Source organism: Mauremys reevesii, linkage group 2, assembly GCF_016161935.1.
Source record: "Mauremys reevesii isolate NIE-2019 linkage group 2, ASM1616193v1, whole genome shotgun sequence".
Classification (NCBI taxonomy): Eukaryota; Metazoa; Chordata; order Testudines; family Geoemydidae; genus Mauremys; species Mauremys reevesii.
Genome location: NC_052624.1, coordinates 280,493,739 through 280,512,731, shown reverse-complemented (window position 1 = coordinate 280,512,731; position 18,993 = coordinate 280,493,739). Strand labels below are relative to the sequence as shown.

The following is an 18,993-nucleotide window of genomic DNA, read 5'->3' as shown; positions in this document are numbered from 1 at the left end:
AACCTAAATATTAATTAATAAATGCCTTTTAAAATAAAAAACAACAACAACAGTGTTTCTTAATTTATGTTACCAATAAATGTTTATATTATTAAAGCTTAAACACACAATCACTTGCCACCGTTTTTGGTGCCTGTTTACATTTTGCATTTCCTTTAGTTTGGACTATGACTGTAGGTTGGTCAGTTTCATGTACGGTTTTTCTGCATTGCTGCTGTGCTATAATATTTGGGTTGCAGACACTTCTGGGACTATTTCAGTGCAAACTATAAAACCTGTTTTTTAGTGAAGTTAAATATATATACAATCATGAAAATATTGTGGGGAACATTTTAAATCTCCCTTTTTCCACTGCCTAAGCTATTTCAGTGTTCCTATAAAAGGCAGGTTGAAACCACCCTAATGCATCTTTCTGTTAGTTCTTTACAGCACAAAGAATGAAGCGTGGATTAGACATTCCGTGTTGCAAGGGTGGGCGATGGGAGTAGATATGGACATTTTGTAAGTGAAATGTGCATTTTCCATTTGGCTGATTTATTTCAATCAAAAAATGAATTGTCTTAAAACTCTCCTAATCCACTCCGAGTAAAAATGATTCAAATCATTTGTGTTTTAAAACCTCTTAAACTGTGTCTTGGTAATAAATCAGAATTATGCAAAACCTTTAATATTTTCCTCCTCGCTGATTTAAAAAGTAGGAACATTCTTAATTATAAAACTACCCAGCTGAAACCAAAATTCCATGTTACCAAAATTAGAAGTTGCTTAATTCCTACCACAGTACTGCTAGGGCTACTTATTTTTCAGAACACTCATTATGGGAATCTCCAGTTGGAGCAGAGAGGTTATTTTACCTCTCTATTTGGCACTGGTGCAACCACTGCTGGAATCATGTGTCCAGTTCAGGTGTCCACAATTCAAGAAGGATGTTGATAAATTGGAGAGGGGTCCAAGAAAAGTCATGGGAATGATTAAAGGATTAGAAAGCATGCCTTATTGTGATAAACTCAAGGAGCTCGATCTATTTAGCTTAAAGAAGAGAAGGGTATGGGGTGACTTGATTATAGTCTAGAAATAGCTACATGGGGAACAAATATTTAATAATGGGCTCCTCAGTCTAGCAGAGAAAGGTATAAAACAATCCAATGGCTGAAAGTTGAAGCTAGAGAGATTCTGACCAGAAATAAGACACACATTTTTAACAGTGAGAGTAATTAACCATTGGACCAATTTACCAAGAGTTGTGGTGGATTCTTCATTATGGAGAATTTTTAAATCATGATTGGATGTTTTTCTAAATAATATGCACTAGGAATTATTTTGGAGAAGTTTCATGGCCTGTGTTGTACAGGAGGTCACACTAGATCATCACAATGTTTCTTTCTGGCCTTGGAATCTCTGAATCCTATCTTCTTTCCTTCAGAGCTCAATGCAAGTCTCCTTTTTGGTAATATTCCTCTAGGAGCCTAGTTGTAGACAAGATGCTCCTTGAAATGAGCAGTATAGTCTGACATGTATAAATATGAAGAGAACTCAGAGCATGGTCCATCTGCTGAATAATGTTAGATTAGCTGAAATGATAATGGTTCCCTAGAACACACATAAAATTATCCATTTTATTGCGTGGTACATTGAGGCACCAAGAGGTAAAGTGATTTGTGGAAGGGCACATATGGTGTCATTGGCAGAGCTTGGAAGAGAACATAGGTGTCTTCATTCCTTGCCTTCTGCTCCAACCATTACTCCCCACTGATGAGGTGAGATGGGGATGTTATAACTTGCACTACGTCCCTGGCAATATCCATACCCTTCGAAAAGTTAAGGACAAACTGTAGAAATACAGAAATGGCATGATTATCGAATTAGTCATGCACCTAGCACAGGTTGCTGTGCTCTTCTTGAGCAGCAGCTTATTAGCACGTATGCTAAAGAAGGAAACAAAAGAGAGTAAAAACAAGTTAATTAAAAATAACACAAGGCAGGTCTGATTGAACCTTGATTACAATCTGAAACTGCATTTATATTAATGTTTCCTTTTTTTATTCATAAGCCATTTCTTGTTGGTATGCAGAACTGTGTTCCTAAAGCTCAGTTCTGATTTGTTTACATGTGCTGAATTTCAAGGCAAGCTTTTTGACGTGGGGAACACTGAGTCATTCTGAAATTGAACTGGACAAAGCACCCAAGGACATTCTTTATTTTGACCAGAGCGTGGTCTTGATACCCTAAAAAGGCTTCTCCATCTCTAAGCGGTGATTTGAGTTCAGTACAAGTGGATGACATGCTAAAATCCACCCGCCCCACACACTGCATTCTTGGGAAATGTTGCTCCCTTCCTGGGTTGTATCCTATACCATAAGGGCATGCTAGCTATATAATAAGATTCCGGGAATGTCAGTGTGTGTCACTATGAAGCCTGTTATGTCTATGGTGTCAGTGGAAAGCAATGGGAGAAGCTACACACATGGTTGTGGGCATGGACAGCAGGTATAAGAGGCTTGGGAAGGCTAAGGCTCCCCAAACGGGGCAAGAACTGCGGGCTGCGGCACACCTCTGGCCTGCCAGCTGTGGAGCGCCACCGCCAGAAGCTCCCGAGAAGTGGGGGAGCCACCGGCGTCCGGAGCATGGCCCCACCCGCGCTCCTGCTCAGTCTCTACCCCCGTGGCCCTGTCCCCTTCCGCTCTTCCCCCCTGACGCCCTGCCCTCGCTCCTCCTCTCCCCACCCCCTCTGCCTCTTCCCCCTCCGAGACTCCCCTTGCCCATGGTTCTCTGGAGGGGTGCAAGCGGCAGGTGCGGGTCCTGGGGGGAGGGGGCACAGAGCAGTGAGCCGCTAGCGGGGGAGCCTTAGGGGAAGAGGTGGAGTGGGGGGTGGGGCCTCAGGGCAGAGTGGGGAAGAGACCAAGCGGTGGTGGGGCCTTGGGGTGCAGCAGGAGGCGGGGCCATGGCCTGTGTGCCGGAGCCCCCCCTTCCAGGGAGCTTCCAGTGCTTGCGCCCAGCCTCCCACATGCCAAGAGTCCTAGACCATTGTGGTAGCAGAAGAAACTCAACCAATCAGTATTCTTACTCTGCAACTAATTTGCATGCAGCAGTTTCATTGGTTGTATGCGGGAGACCGCACAGATTGTAGATTACTTGGTCCCAGGGCCATACCTTTGTGTCCACCTGCCACCCACACAAATCTCCCAAGACAACCCACTTCAACACAAATGAACACAACCACTTACACCACAACACAATCAGCAGTAACCCCACACTAGTCACTTCACCAGTGTCTCTTTCAACTCTCCGTCTTGTCTGTTTAGATTGTAAGCTCTTTGGGGCAGGGCCTGTCTCGCACTACGTGTTTGAAGAGTGTTAGCACAATGGGGCACTGATCTCATTTGGGTCCCGTACGTGTTATTGTAATACAAAGAAACAATTGGAAATACTTTAAAAAGAACCCCTCCCACCACTCTGGTGTGATCAATCAAAGCTAGGACTTACATTCCACCATCTGCAGCAAAGTGAACTATTAAGCACTCAGGTATCAGAGGGGTAGCCGTGTTAGTCTAGATCTGTAAAAGCAGCAAAGAGTCCTGTGGCACCATATAGACTAACAGACATATTGGAGCATGAGTTTTCGTGGGTGAATACCCACTTTACTGCTATTAAGCACTCACTGTTTCCAGGGCTTTACAAATCCTTCAGATCACATTTTCAGGGGACTGTGTTTCCGTAAAATTGCACGCAAACACACGTTGCTTACTCATATTGGGTAGCTGGGTGCCGAAACACCTGGTTTGTATACACAGATGTGGTTTCATGTGCAGTTTTGTGGGAAATGTTCTGAGGCTTATTTGAAACTATGGAACAAAAATCACAAGCACTCATGTTGGCTGCTGCTACTTTAGAAAATTGAGAAAATAGAAATCATTGGATTGATGTTCTCCAAATGCGAGAAGCAAAAGTGGAAGCAATGGAGGTTTGGTTTTTTTCTTGATGCCTTCTAAGGGGATGATGGAAACAAGTGAATGGAAAAGAGAAAAAAATGGAAACTAAAGTGGAGGAGAATTGATTTGCTCATGTGTTTCTGCAACACTTGTACCAAAAACTCCATGCTGCTTTCAATATATCAGCTATAATTACAATTCACCTTTCCTCACTCCTGGCACTGAACTGTATTAGCATCAGGGCATGCAAAATATTTACTGCATATTGGCAACCCCATATTTTATCTAGGCGAATCGTAATATTTTAACACTAAGCTTTATGAAGTCTGAAACATATAATTTTTATTAGCCACAGCTGTCTTTCATGTTCTCCCCCCCCCCACTTCCTTTTTATGGCGTCAGTGAGTAGCTGAGCTGTGGAATCTCCACTTCACTTGGCAATGGGGATGTGTTCTTTTTAAATTGCTTTTTTCAATAGGGAGCTTGTACTTGTTACTCTCGCTGTTGCATCCCTCCTGAACAGTCCCAGGGTGGGAATCGCTTCTCCGCGTGTGGAAACTCTAAACTGCACCAGAGGTTTAAAGCTAAAATAGCAGCACCCCAAAAATAAATCATGAAATAGCCATTGTGTTACAGTAGGAGATGTGGGGCTGCAGATGGGGCCAGGAAATATCAGCCAGGTTCCGGCCTGTTTACCAGATCAGCACTTCATGATACAGTGTACTCCTTCTTAAATTTGTGGCAGCTTTCTAGCTGATGTTACAGATGTTTTGTTTAGAGGTGGTTCCCTTTCTGTATATCTCAGGGTTCAGCATGTGTGTCATCTTAGTCCTATTATAACTATGTTTCTGGCCCCATTTTCATAGTGTCTGAGCACCTTACAATCTTTAATATATTTATCCTCATAACGCACCTCTGTGAGGCAGGGCAGTGCTATTATCCTCATTTTACAGGTGGAAAAGTGACTTGCTAAAGGTCGCACAGGGAGTATGTAACAGAGCAGGGAATTGAAGCCAGGTCTCCCAAGTCAGCACCCTAACCAATGGGCCATCCTTATGCTCTTCCTCAGGTCTTTCAGAACATTGCATCGGTCAATAATGTATCTGTGAAAGTGTTTCTTCCCTCTTGCATTTCGTGATCTCCAGTATGCAAGCATGCGTTGCTCCCACATCTGATGGAATCATCCTAAATCCTGCTTTCTGGGCGATTCAGCATTTAAATCAGGGCTGGGCAAACTTTTTGGCCTGAGGGCTGCATCAGGTTTCATAAATTGTATGGAGGGCCGGTTAGGGGACGGGGGGTCGTGGCCCAGCCCCCACCTACTACCTTCCCCCCACCCCCCGGTGCTCCTGCCCCATCCAACTGCCTCATTCCCTGATGGCCCCTCTGGGACCCCTGCCTCATCCACACACCTCTGCCCCCCGTCCCCTGGCACCCCTGGACCGTCGCCGCCCCATACAACCCCTCCTCTCAGATCATTGTAAACTCCTGCTGGTTGAATTTACTTCTGCAGGATGGTCCCTCTACAGAAGCCCATGAACCACTCAGGTCCAGGCTGTTTGGGGAATTCCATGGAATACTAACTGTGTTTCAGTGAGTGCTGTTCTAGCTGAGGGTCTGTCGGCGTTTTCACGTTGGGGTCTAGGCTGTCTTTTACCAATCATGCCTGTCCGAGTACATCTCAGTTTGCTCGGGTCTTGATTCAGTAATGAACTTAATCATATACTTAACTATAAGTACACGAATCAGAGGGGTAGCCGTGTTAGTCTGGATCTGTAAAAGCAGCAAAGAATCCTGTGGCACCTTATAGACTAACAGACATTTTTCAGCATGAGCTTTCGTGGGTGAATACCCACTTCATCGGATGCAAGTGTAATTTCCACTACTTGCATCCGATGAAGTGGGTATTCACCCACGAAAGCTCATGCTGCAAAATGTCTGTTAGTCTATAAGGTGCCACAGGACTCTTTGCTGCTTTTATAAGTACACAAGTAACCCTATGCAGGGACCTTCGTGAGTCAGGGACTGTATTGTAATGTCACCCACAGTTCTGATGCCCTCAGCCAAGAACTAAAGGGCTAATAATGCACTATTAAAATTTCTGCCATTGGCTTAATGGGAACTGGATCAGGCTGTGAATGAGCTAAATTTCTGGGGAGAGGGTTAAGCATGACCTGATTACTTCTGCTCAGTAATCCCTGGCTTTTGCAAGTTAGAATGAAAATATGATGGAAAAGTTGAGGGGATTGACTTAGGAGGAAGGAATTAAAAAAAAAATAACCATGTACTACTTAGTCAAATGCCAGCTAAAGTAAATCACAGGGATGCCTGTTCAAACTTGCTCCTACCCCTTCTTTCCTGCGTTTGAGACTGTGAGGACATTGATGGGCTAGGGGTATTCATATAAATTTAAAGGTGGGAAATGGGAAAATTCTGGTTCATACCAACTGGTGCCACCTTCTGCTCAGGGACAGATATGGGCACATTCATTAGTAACCGAGTGATAACAGAGGGGATTCAGGCAGACCAGTAAGCCACGGGGAGGTCACCAAGGACTACAACACAGTTGATTGCTGCCAACTGGCTATCTGTTTGCTGCATTTGGGGGCAGGCACATGGACTCAGGAGCAGAAGGAAGATGAAAATCCCACCTGGGGAGACTGGGATGGAGAATCTGTTGGGGCCAGGAGATGGGGAAGGGCTTGCACGGGAAGGTCAGTGTTTTTTGTGGGGGAAGAAGCGTGAAATTAGTGGTTCAGCACCACATTTGGCCTTCATCCACCCTACGTTTTACAGGTGTGGGTGTGAGCCCATGTATGTATACACAAAGAGGCCTGTTGATCTGTAATCCAGTTCTGCAAAGTGACATTGTAAGGAAGGCCTTGTGTTCATTTTTCATTGGCTGCCTTTATCAAATACGCTTACTCTCTCTATAAAAAAATTCCTTGCTAATTGCCGCTCCTTCAAACACGCCCTTGTTCAGTGTCAAGCTGGATTCTTACTTTCTCTCACCTGCCTGACTTCTTGACAGGAACGTTGTGGCTCAGTTATGTTTATAAACTGCTTTGATAATTGAGGACCTGATTTTTTCAGCCTAGCCTCAACTAGTCGGATGGGTTGGCGTGGTTGTGTCGTGTCTCAGATAAAATAATAAATGCAACAGGGCGGGAGCCTAGTTTTACCGCATATTTGTACAGCACCTAGCACAATAGGGCCTTGATTCTAAAAGGGTCTTTTACAAATATTTAAATAATCCCAGTGTAGCATATGCAACTCCCTGACATGTGGCTGCAATCAGGGAATCAGAGTTGAGATTTTCAGAGCCACCATGGGAGTTGGATGTCCTATTCCCAATCATTTGTATGGGAATGTGGTCATCGAAATGCCTTAGGCAGCTCGGAAATGATCAGAACTATGTGCCTAAATGGAATCACTTACCTCCAAGATAATTGTGGGTGAAAAACTACACTGCAGTTGTTTGTGCCTGCAAATTGTGGGCACATGGAGAAAGGCAGCCTGTAAAAACCTGCCCCTGTAAATGCTCTGTCTCTGCTCCATAGCCTGTTGATGTCAGTGGAAGGATTCCCCTTTACCTCAGTGAGGTTGTATTTGGGCCTATAATGGTTAGAACCAGTGTTTCACTTTCAACCCATTAACTTTCAGAGGTAACTGTGCGTTTGTTAAATATATACAACCACCACAGCAAAATATAGGGACAAAGCTGTGATAAATGTCCCTCTTTGGTGCATGCCGGTTCAGAGGCTCCGCTCTGATGTTAGTCTCTTGCTAAGCAAGGCACAGCGATACGCTGGCCAGATGTATTAATATGCGCTCTCCTTCTTGTCTTGTTGCAGCCACCCAGATCGATCCCAACGAACTCCAGGAATTGTTTCAGGAAACTTCAGCCAACATCTTCCGAATTAACTCCAATGGTGCGTATAATGAAAGGCTTCCTAGTCAATTGTATGCGGCCCTGCTGATGACTTGTAAGCATGTATACAGCATTCAGCAAGCCCTGTTGTCAGGGAGCAGATATTAATGCATTTTTACTGCCATGCCTCATGAGCTCCAGCACACGTACAATACACATTTCTTTATAAGATGTAAAAATATTCCCCCATATGTTGCATTAAATAGGCAGAGATATATTCTCCTCCTTGCCGAGACTGCATCCTTTTCTATTTTTAATTATGTCATCTGTTACAATAAGGAATTAGAAGGCAGAAAGGTGGAACAAGCTACACTGCTTCTCTGAAGTGTTGCAATGCTACAAAGTTCTGTCACATTAGCTTGCAAAATAGCTACTATTTCTTTTATCCTTCCTTCTCTATGAAATGGGAATGCTGTTCCTGGTAATTCCCCATGTGTCCGTTTAGGATACTGCTTCCTAAGGGCCCAGTAGGTCAGGGTGCTGAGTGCCTCTTGAGAGGTGCTCAGGACCTTCAACGCTCCCTGAAGTTAATAGGAGGTAGGTTGCAGCACCTTGTAAGATTCAGCTGTAAGTGAATGACAGAAGGAGGTTTTAACGTTCCCCTCTGGTGTTACCCGGACTGGTGATCTGCTAGGCCCCTCCAATCCTTGACTCTGGGAGCCAGCCTTACCCTGCTCTGCTGTGAGAACCCTCACTCCTGGGCTGTTCACGCACAGCCTCTGGCAGGTAAGCTGCTCCCAGCTACTTGCAAGTGAATGACACTAGTTAATATCTCCGGTCCCAGAAACAACCCTAGGAACCTCCATCTTACAGTGCCCAGTTATGCCCGCTGGACGCTGCAAGCTTATATAAATTCGGCAATTTAACAAAGAAATTGATGTGTACCAGACTTGTTATCCCAAGGGGAGTCTCTGACACACTTCAAACCAAACACACTGCTTCAGGTAGAATAAACAAACAGATTTATTAACTATAAAGATAGATTTTAAGTGATTATAAGTCAAAGCATAACAAGTCAGATCTGGTCAAATGAAATAAAAGCAGAACACATTCTAAGTTGATCTGAACACTTTCAGTGTCCTTACAAACCTAGATGCTTCTCACCACAGGCTGGCTGGTTACTTTTCAGTCAGGCTCTCCCCTTTGATCAGCGTTTCAGTCACTTGGTGGTGGTGCTGTCTGTAGATGTAGGGGGAAGAGAGAGAGAGAGAGAACATGGCAAACTGTCTCTCCCTTTTATCGTGTCCTTTCTTTCCTCTTGGCTTTGCCCCCTTCCCCCCCTCCTCCCCCCGAGTCAGGTGAGCAATACCTCATCGCAGTTCCAAACTGCCCAAAGGAAGGGGGTGACTCTCTTGAGGGTCTAACAGATTCTTTTGTTGCTGCCTAAACCAGTGTCCATTGTTCCTTTGAGGCTGGGCTGGGTTTGTCCCATCCATGCCCTGATGAGGTGTGAACTGCCTCTCTGTTCCTGGAGAGTTTTGCATGGGCTTGCTTTAAGCCATGAGGATAGATTTTCAGCCTCATAACTATATACATGCAATTATAACCTATAACCTTACGATAACATGACTGTAACAATTACTATAACAACCATAATCAGTGCATTATGAGTCTTCCTAAGACACCCAACATGACAAACTTTGCATTGGATACCACACAGTCATTTTATAAAGATGAACATGGAGGTGCTGGGTGTTCCCTCGAGGTACAGAGCATCACAGATGTGCTTTCTAATGCGGGGTGGGCAAACTTTTTGGCCTGAGGGCCACATGGGGGTTGCAAAACTGTATGGAGGGCCGGTTAGGGAAGTCTGTGGCTTCCCAAACAGCCTGGCCCCCGCCTCCTATCTGCCCCCTCCCACTTCCCGCCCTCTGAGTGCCCCCCCTCAGAGCCCCCACCCCATCCAATCCCCTGCTCCTTGTCCCCTGACCGCCCCCTCCCAGGACCCCCTGCTTCTAACCACCCCCAGGGACCCCACCCACTTGCCAACCTCCCCTGCTTCCTGACTGCCCCGACCCGTATCCACACACCCTCCCGCTGACAGGCCCCCTGGGACTCCCACGCCTATCCAACAGCCCCTGTTCCCTGTCCCCGACCCGCTCCCCCCAGAACCTCTGCCCCATCCAACCACTCCCTGTCCCCTGACTGCCACCCAGGATCCCCGCTCCCCGCCCCCTTAATATGCCGGAGCCAGCCATGCCGCCATACTGCCTGGCAGGAGTGGCAGGCCAGAGTGCTGGCAGCGCGGCATGCTGAGGCTGAGGGGGAGGAAGGACAGCAGGGGAGGGCCAGGGGTAGCCTCCCTGGCCGGTAGTTCAGGGGCCGTGCAGGATGGTCCTGCTTGCCGGATGTGGCCCACGGGCCGTAGTTTGCCCACTTCTGTTCTAATTATTAGAGAGAAGGCCTGCAAGTCAGGACTCCTGGGTTCTCTCCCCTGTGCCAGCAGTGACTGACACATCGTAAGAACTTAAGTAGGTAAGGAATAGGATCAAGTCACTATAACTAGGAGTCAAGACCTCTAGAATTCAATTCTGCCTTTTCTCCAGACCTCCTGCGTGGCCTCAGGCAAGGCTTTAATCTCCCTAGTCTCAGGTTCCCCATCCGTAAAACATGCACGATACTGAACCTGTCACCGAAATAATTTTTAAAAGAGTCAATTTCATTAATAACACAGAGGATCAGTTAGTTTATCCTGATTATACAGTTAGGCAAATTAGTGTGTCATAGAAATCCAGGCCAGAAGAGACCAGTACATCATCTAGTCTGACCTTCTGTGTATCCCAGGCCACCAGCACCACCCAGCATCCACACACAAAACCCAACAACAAAGGAAATTAGACCCACGGGAGATCAGTCTATTATGTGCCACAGGCAGAGACCAAGGGGTATAGGTGAGACCGAGGAGCACCAGCGTATGAGGACCCTGCAGCGGCAGGACAATGATTGAGTGAGATATACCCAGATAATCCTGGCAAGTGACCCACATGCCACAGAGGAAGGCGAAACCCCCCTCAATGTCACTGCCAATCTGATCTGGAGGAAAATTCCTTCCTAACCCTGCATATGCGATCAGCTAGACCCTGAGCATATGAGCAAGAACCAGCCAGCCAAGCACCTGAGAGAGAGAGAGAATGCTCAGTACAACCCCGTCCAGTGTCCTATCACCATCTGTGGCCAGAGATACAAAAACATCCCAGAATGCATTGCGGGGGGAGGGACATCCCTCCCTGACCCGTGCCCGTGGCCTGCTGAAACCCTGAAGCCTAGCATTAGGAACATAAGATATAAACTGAAAGTGAGACCCAGAGCTGTCAAGCCCTGCCCTACAACCATCGCAAGCAACCCTGTCATGCAGTCACACTCATAGATTTGTCAAGCTCCCTCTTAAAACTAATTACGTTGTTTTCCTCCACAACTCCTGTTCCAGAACCTCATCCCTCTGAGGGTTAGAAATCCTCTTCTAATTTCCAGCCTGAATTTGTTGAGGGAAAAAAGTGTGCAAATAGCTTTTGTAGCACGCAATTGGACTTCTGGCAAGCTGACACTGTGACTCTTGGTGTCTCAAAGTTATGGAAGTCCCTGCTATAGAACGGAAATTTCAACAATTTCACTTTGGCCAGGTCTACACTACAAAGTTTTATTGGCATAGCAGTGCCAGTCAGGGGTGTGAAAAAACCACAGACCCTGGCCAACATAACTAGGCTGGCAATTCCCCTGGTGTTGATTCAAGTATGCCAACAGAAGAGTGCTTCTGTTGGCACAGCTATTATATCATATCTACACTCAGGGGCTCTGCCAATATAGCTGTACCAGTATAGCTATAGCAGGAAATCATCTGTAGTGTATACAAAGCATTTGTGATACATGTGGGGGGGAGAGGGGGGGCGGTGAGGAATCATGCACTTGGCCATTTGCAGAGTAGCAGCCGTGTTAATCTATATCCGCAAAAAGAACAAGGAGAACTTGTGGCACCTTAGAGACTAACAAATTTATTTGATCATAAGCTTTCATGGGCTACAGCCCACTTCATCAGACGCATAGAATGGAACATATAGTAAGAAGATATATATTCATACAAAGAACATGAAAAGGTGGAAGTTGCCATACCAACTCTGACAAAGCCCTGGCTGGGAGGATTTAGTTGGGAATTGGTCCTGCTTTGAGCAGGGGGTTGGACTAGATACCTCCTGAGGTCCCATCCAACCCTGATATTCTATGATTCTATGATTCTAAGAGGCTAATTAATTAAGATGAGCTATTATCAGCAGGAAAAGAAAAAAACTTTTGTAGTGATAATCAAGATGGCCCATTTTAGACAGTTGACAAGAAGGTGTGAGGATACTTAACATGGGGAAATAGATTGAATTTGTGTAATGACCCAGCCACTCCCAGTCTCTGTTCAACCCAAGTTAATGGTATCTAGTTTGCATATTAATTCAAGTTCAGCAGTTTCTCCTTGGAGTCTGTTTTTGAAGCTTTTCTGTTGCAAAATTGCCACCTTTAGGTCTGTAATTGAGTGACCAGGAGGATTGAAGTGTTCTCCTACTGGTTTTTGAATGTTTTGATTCCTGATGTCAGATTTGCGTCTATTTATTCTTTTGCATAGAGACTGTCCAGTCTGGCCAATGTCAATGGCAATGGGGCATTACTGGCACATGATGGCATATAGCCAGTGGTGAGCTGCAGCCGGTTCGCACTGGATCGCGCGAACCGATTGTTAAATTTAGAAGCCCCTTTAGAACCGGTTGTTCCTGGAGGGACAACTAGTTCCAAAAGGGCTTTTAAATTTAAGAAAAGCTGTAGCAGCTCCCTGCCCTTCCCCCAGCCCCAGCTCACCTCACTCCGCCTCCTCTTCAGAAGCTCCTCCGGCTTCTCCTCCCCCTCCCAGGCTTCCCGCGAATCAGCTGTTCGCGCGGGAAGCCTGGGAGGGCTGAGAAGGAAGCAGCGGCTTCCATCAGGTGAGCTTGAGCTGGGGTGGGGAGCGGGGGCGCCAGCGGGAGGAGGGCTCCAGGCGCTGCGCCGCCCGGTGAGGTTGCGGCTGGACCCTGGGGCTGGGCGGCGCGGCTCCTGCTTCCCGGGTCCAGCTGTGACCTCGCCGGGCAGTGCGGAGTGGCTCCTGCCCGGCCCCCAGGTCCAGCCAGGCGGCGCGGCTCCTGCCTGCCCGGTCCCCGGGTCCGGGTCCAGCTGGGCGGCGCGGCTCCTGCCTGCCCGGTCCCCGGGTCCGGGTCCAGCCGGGCGGCGCGGCTCCTGCCTGCCGGCCCCTGGGTCCAGCCCGGCAGCTCAGGTCCCAGCCCCAGCCCAGCTGAGCCCCCACCTCCAGGCAGGACGGTAAGGGAACAGGGAGGGCGTGTTGGAAGAGGGCAGGGGAGTTGGGGTATGGATTAGTGTGGGAGCGGTCAGAGGGCAGGGGACAGGGGGATTGAACGGGGGCAAGGGTCCCGGGGGGGCAGTCAGAAAGGAGCCGGGTTTGGATGGGGCGGTGGTGGGCAGTCAGGGGTAGGGATTCCAAGGACAGTCAGGGGACAGAGAGAAGGGGTGGTTGGATCAGGTAGGGGTCCTGGGGTGCCATCAGGAATGAGAGAAGGGGTTGGATGGGGTGGCAAGGGGCAGTCAGGGGACAGGGAAGGGGGTGAATAGGGCATGGGTCCCGGGGTGGGGGCTGTCAAGGAACATGGGGTTGGATGGGGCAGGAGTCGGGGGGGGCATGACCCCTCATGGGGTGAGGAGGAGCGAACCGGTTGTTAGCATTTTGGCAGCTCATCACTGCATATATCACATTGGTAGATGTGCAGGTGAACGAGCCCCTGATGGTGTGGCTGATGTGATTAAGTCCTATGATGGTGTCATTTGAATAGATATGTGGACAGAGTTGGCATCGGGCTTTGTTGCAAGGATAGGTTCTTGGGTTAATGTTTTTGTTGTGTGGCAATAAGAAAGAATGGTATATATATAGTTAGTTGTATAGTTAGTGATTAGAGTTGTTATAGTTTGTAGTTGTTCGTGCGGACAATAGCAACAGGGGTGACGATGCGACGCATCTCATGGCTGCAAATCCTCGTTACCACAGGGGGCAGTATACGCTGCAGGACTGACCTGCGACACGAAAGGGCTGTTCTGTTCTCGACGAAACCGTACACGTATACTACAAACCGCTCATCCCCCTCTGCAGGAGGCGATCCCTGTGTGGGTCTTCTGTGTGACCACTCCATCCACCTGGCCGCCCTTTTTTCTGCGGGAGCAGAACACGCGCCGACCACCCACCACAGCAGGTTCTCCCCCCACGAGTGTCCCTCCGTCCGTTGCACACACACGTTTTCCGGTTTTCCAGGGGTTCGCTTCCCCCTCCTCGCTCGCAAGGCAAACAGGTTCCAGTTCTGGTCCTGCTTGAAAGTGAAAGCCCTCCACCACACACCACCTACATGGCATGGAAGGAAGAGGTTTCGCACTGTGTGGTGGAGCAGGGGCAACCCCCATTCGGTACCTGCTCACACACCCATAGACTACCTATGGTACTGGGGGGGGAGCAGGGTCTGGGTCTGGCCCCCTCCTGTCCCACCTGTCCGCCTCGTTCGCGTTTCCGTCAGTGGAGGGATCCAACTTTCCAATCCAATGGTCTCCCCTCCTCCTTCGGGCCTTTGAACCTCGTCCTGGCCAGACTCCATGTGTCCACCATTCCCTATGGGCCACGTGTCTCTCTCTCCTCTCTCTATAAGACGGGCCTTCCTGCCATAACATACATCAAGGAGAGTCTCGAACTAACTACGGCGGGGACGGTGGGCCCCTACACTGTCTTTTAATACTTAGATAGGTGCCTCACCCCCTCTCTTCCCTACCAAGGGTGTCGGCCTTCACCTTCATCAGGTAACAGCTCCACACCCTCGCGTCGTAGGGCACTGGCGGCGTTTACATCGACCAACAAGGTCCTTTCGGTTCCACACAGCTCTCTTCCGCTCGCGCGCGCGAGCGAAAAGGCTCTACCCAGCGCATACCTCCTGGGTGACTCAATATCAATGTCATCAGGTCGAGCACGCTACTGGCTCACACCATGACCCATGCGACTCACCGCTCATTCGCCTCGCCGCCGCCCGCCTCCATCTCGCCTTCCCCATCCATGCATCCATCCGATCTGGTCGACCTGGTCCACACCTTCGCCTCCCACCACCACACCGTCGCCTCCCACAGAGCCTCACTCCGACCCCACCGCCTAAGGTAAGGCTTGGGAATCACTAAACTGAATGCATTGGAGCAATCAAGAAGAAAGAAGAGAAGGTTACTCACCTGTGGTTCTTAAGGAACTGAGGAGCGGATGGGCGGCTGGGGTATATATTTACGCACCTAACTGGAATGGATTGGAGCAACACATCTCGAAGAACACCAGTTACTACAGGTGAGTAACCGTCTTTTTCACTGCTAACCTTTTTGAAATACTTTGTGGTGGCAATGGGATTCTTGCTGCTTTAGAGGAGATACTTCTAGGAAAAAGCCAAGTGCTGCAGAAGGGAGGGAAATTCCTCAGAAAGAGTTCTGACACCATGACCCAGCGTGGTCCTAGGGTTAGTCTTGCAGATTGAATATAGACCTCAGTTTCTGGCTGCTTATGGTCATTTAAGAATGTGTGAGACTTCTCAAAAGATATCAGGATTTATCGCAAATACCCTTGTCCAATTTCATTTTGTATGTAACTACTAAATTCTGCATGAACTTTCAAGTATTTATAGTACTCTTCACTTCTTGTTCTGAACTGTTGTTGTGTGACGTTGTGTTCTCTATCACAAGTGTCTGCATCTCAGTGCTGTCTGAAATGATTTTTTTATTCTTCTACTGGAATAATGGTGCCAATACTTTATAAAACATGGTGTAAAACTGGAGAGGGTTCAGAGAAGAGCCTCAAGAATTGAGGACTGGAAAGATACAAAAGGCCTCTATTTATTTAGCTTTTTGAGAAATTCAAGAGGTGACTTGATCAGGGTTTACAAATACCTAGGAGGGGAGAATATATCAGATAGTACAAGACTCATTAATCTCACAGACAAAAGCAGAACAAGATCCAGTTATTGGAAGTTGAAACTAGACCAAATCAGACTTTAAAAATGAGGGTGACCAACCATTAGAACAGTTTGCTGAGAGGTATGATGGATTCGGCATCACTTGAAGTCTTTAAATCAAGATTTGATGTCTTTGTAAAATGCAGCTCTAGTTCAACTGCAAGTTATAGTCTTGATACAGGAACTGCGAGATGAAATTCTATGGCCTGTGTTACTCAGGAGGATGGACTGGATGATCAGAGTAGTTCATTCTGGCCCTAAAATCTATGAATTTATAATACTTTTAAAGCACTTGTGTATCCTTTGGAATGAAGAGATATCTATAAAATAGCTTATTGATGCTGCACTGGTCACTGATGTTGTTGCAGTTATTTTTTGTCTTCTGTGATCAGTTGCCCTTACTGAGATTATGCACTGACACTGACAACACTGGGGCAGGCAGGCTGTTACAAAGATTGGTGTGACCAGCAAGGGGAAAAAGTCCCGGCATGAGGTTGGTGAAACAGCAAAATTAGGTAAAATGATGCACCAACAAGCTGGAAGGGGATCTATGGATAAATTAGTGGCACTCAGCCTATTAGAATAACATATAGTGCTTTTCGTCCATAGATTTCAAAGTGATTTACAAAGGAGGTCAGTATCATTTTACAGATGGGGAAACTGAGGCACAGGGCGGGAAAGCGACTTGCCCAGGGTTACCCAGCAGGCTAGTGGCAGAGCCACGAATAGGCAGGTCTTCTTAGTGCCAGCTCAGTGTTTTATCCACAAGGCAACATTGTCTCTCTATTGCATCACTCGCTCGTGTAGAGTTAGAGGATTTTGAATCATAGCTGTAGCCAGTGGCGATGATGCAATTTATATTCTGCTAGTTTGCTATCTCGCTGCTTAGAAACCATGAGGCTAGGTATCTAAGCAATATGTAGCGCTAGACTAAACGTTTGGCTTGTTTAGGTGGCCTAGGTTTTTGAAGCCACGTTTTGGGTCCCTTCCCTGTGTTTTTGTGTCTGCTTTCCTCATTCCTCTTGATGTTTAGGAACTGTCCTCTTTGTGGGTAGGGAGGTTTGCTTGATAGCTATTGGGTTTTGTGCTTGTGCCAGATTGTTTTTTAAATTCCAAGGTTATGGATGGCATTTAGCTGATTGGTGACTTTTGTAGTTACTTTTTTAAAAAGGGGTTTGTGTTCTTTTTTTATTGAGCGGCACTTAGCTGCCACCTGGTAAATGCCTTATAAATAAATAAAATAAACACCACCAATAAAAGGAATTGGTTCAGTAGATCATGTCTGAAGGACTAATCACTTAAGAATGCACGGGAGGGAGCAATCCTGCACTGGCCGGTTGGGGAATCTGAATGCTCTAATAGGACTCTTCTATCTTAGATTCCTGTTACTTGCTTATTAATGACATCACATGCAGTGTGCATCCCATTTCTTTGATCTAAGGGGCCGAGCAAAGGATTCTGCATTGTCCCAGAGGTGCTGTAAAATTTTGGTTGCCGTTTTGGGGTCAATTGCTTTTAAAGCTTCCAAGAGTATATATGGATATTCTGAGTTAGTTCCCGAACTTTCACAAATCAGCGCAGTTCCTGTGACGTCAGTGGAACTCTGCTGATTTACACCCACTGGTGATCTGTCCCACTTGTTTAAATATCACATATGCTAATCAGTGGTGTAGTGGTAAAAGACTAAACTTCATATTCCCCGAATGAGGCGTGGGTAAACTCCATTTACCCACCTTTACCCTCAACTACACTACCGATGCTAAAGCTAGAAATGACTTCTGGGTCACCCAGCCCAAATGCTCTTGCACTGAGCAAAGAGTCTGTGACACTTTAAAAGCAACACCACTGTATTGGGTCAAAAATTGGCCTTTCCATGGCGCTGCACCTGGTGTTGACATATTACTTGTCTCAAACAAACGTCTTTCCTCTAAAGAACACAATATCAAAGATCTATGCTGCTGTTACACAGAACCCATGGAATATCAGCTCAGTCTGTCTTCCATAGATCTCCCTAGTTTGGCAGTACGAAGACATTAAAGGGGTAGCTTTCACTCTGAATTGTCATGGTTTTCTCTGCAGAAGTCAAAAACATATCATCATGATGATGAGCGACTTCTTCCCTGCTTGAATTATATACATACCAGTAATCCATTCGAGTATATTTGAGAATGCGCAGGCCGCCTTGACTCATTCTGTTATCTGACGAGTTCATTATAGCAAGTACCATACTGTGTTTTGCTGCTGCGTTGAGTTCTTCTCTGAAGGTCTAATTGGCCTTGAAATATTTTTAGAAGCTGTCATGTTTCATCTTGGAAATGGGCGATATATAGATTGCACCTTAGATTGATTTTTTAAGAATGTGGATATAAAAAATACCCCAGGAGGAAATTATCATGTGTGGGAGACCTCTAGAAAGGTTAAACTCTGATGTTAGAGAAGCTAACGGACATTAGTGAAAACCCTCAGTTTATCCTTTGGACCACTCTGTACATCACACACAAAAATAATTATTAGCTAAAGTGTAACGACTTTGGGGCTCTCATCTTATTGCGTCTCCAAGTGCTTTACGAAGCATTGAGTGAGATGCTGGCACTGAGGTGAATGTGTAGACAAAGGCGGCAGCTGTTTGTGTTCTCAAATTGTCCATACACCGTTGTGGATACGAGATCCTGGTTTGTAGAGACGAGGAAGCGTTGGCCAAGATACCCAGGTGATCCTGTTACTATTGAGCACCTTTTAATTTCAACCTAGGGAAGCCCAAAGAAGATGAGTGAAGGCGGGGAGGTGACCCTGGTTTACAGCCAAATCAAAGGACAACTTGGGGGTATACGAACCCCTCACTACACAGGAAAGGGTTAAAGAGCAGCCGTGGGCTCAGTCTGCCGTACCCCACTGTTCCTGTGAAGCATGCCAGACTTGGAGGAGGAGAAACTCAGTTCTGAAGGCCCCAGCCCTAGGCGATGGATTAGACCTCTCATCCTCAGCTCCCAGAGTGGCGCACAACAGAGAGCCAAGGTGCCTTAGATTTCCTGTGGATCTGCAGCAGTAGTACAGATGACTGATGGACCCTTACGGAAACTGTGGGACA

At 46.9% G+C, this 18,993-nt stretch overlaps 1 protein-coding gene across 22 annotated transcripts in view; it reads left to right on the top strand.

Moving 5' to 3' along the window:
* The window catches only part of TSNARE1 (t-SNARE domain containing 1), a 667,577-nt gene that overhangs the window by 255,884 nt on the left and 392,700 nt on the right, over positions 1–18,993 (top strand). For all 22 annotated transcript variants that reach the window (XM_039525402.1, XM_039525408.1, XM_039525403.1 and 19 more), the window contains one exon: positions 7,784–7,861. In XM_039525402.1, coding sequence (XP_039381336.1) covers positions 7,784–7,861 — 78 coding nt within the window. The remainder of the gene's footprint in view (positions 1–7,783; positions 7,862–18,993) is intronic.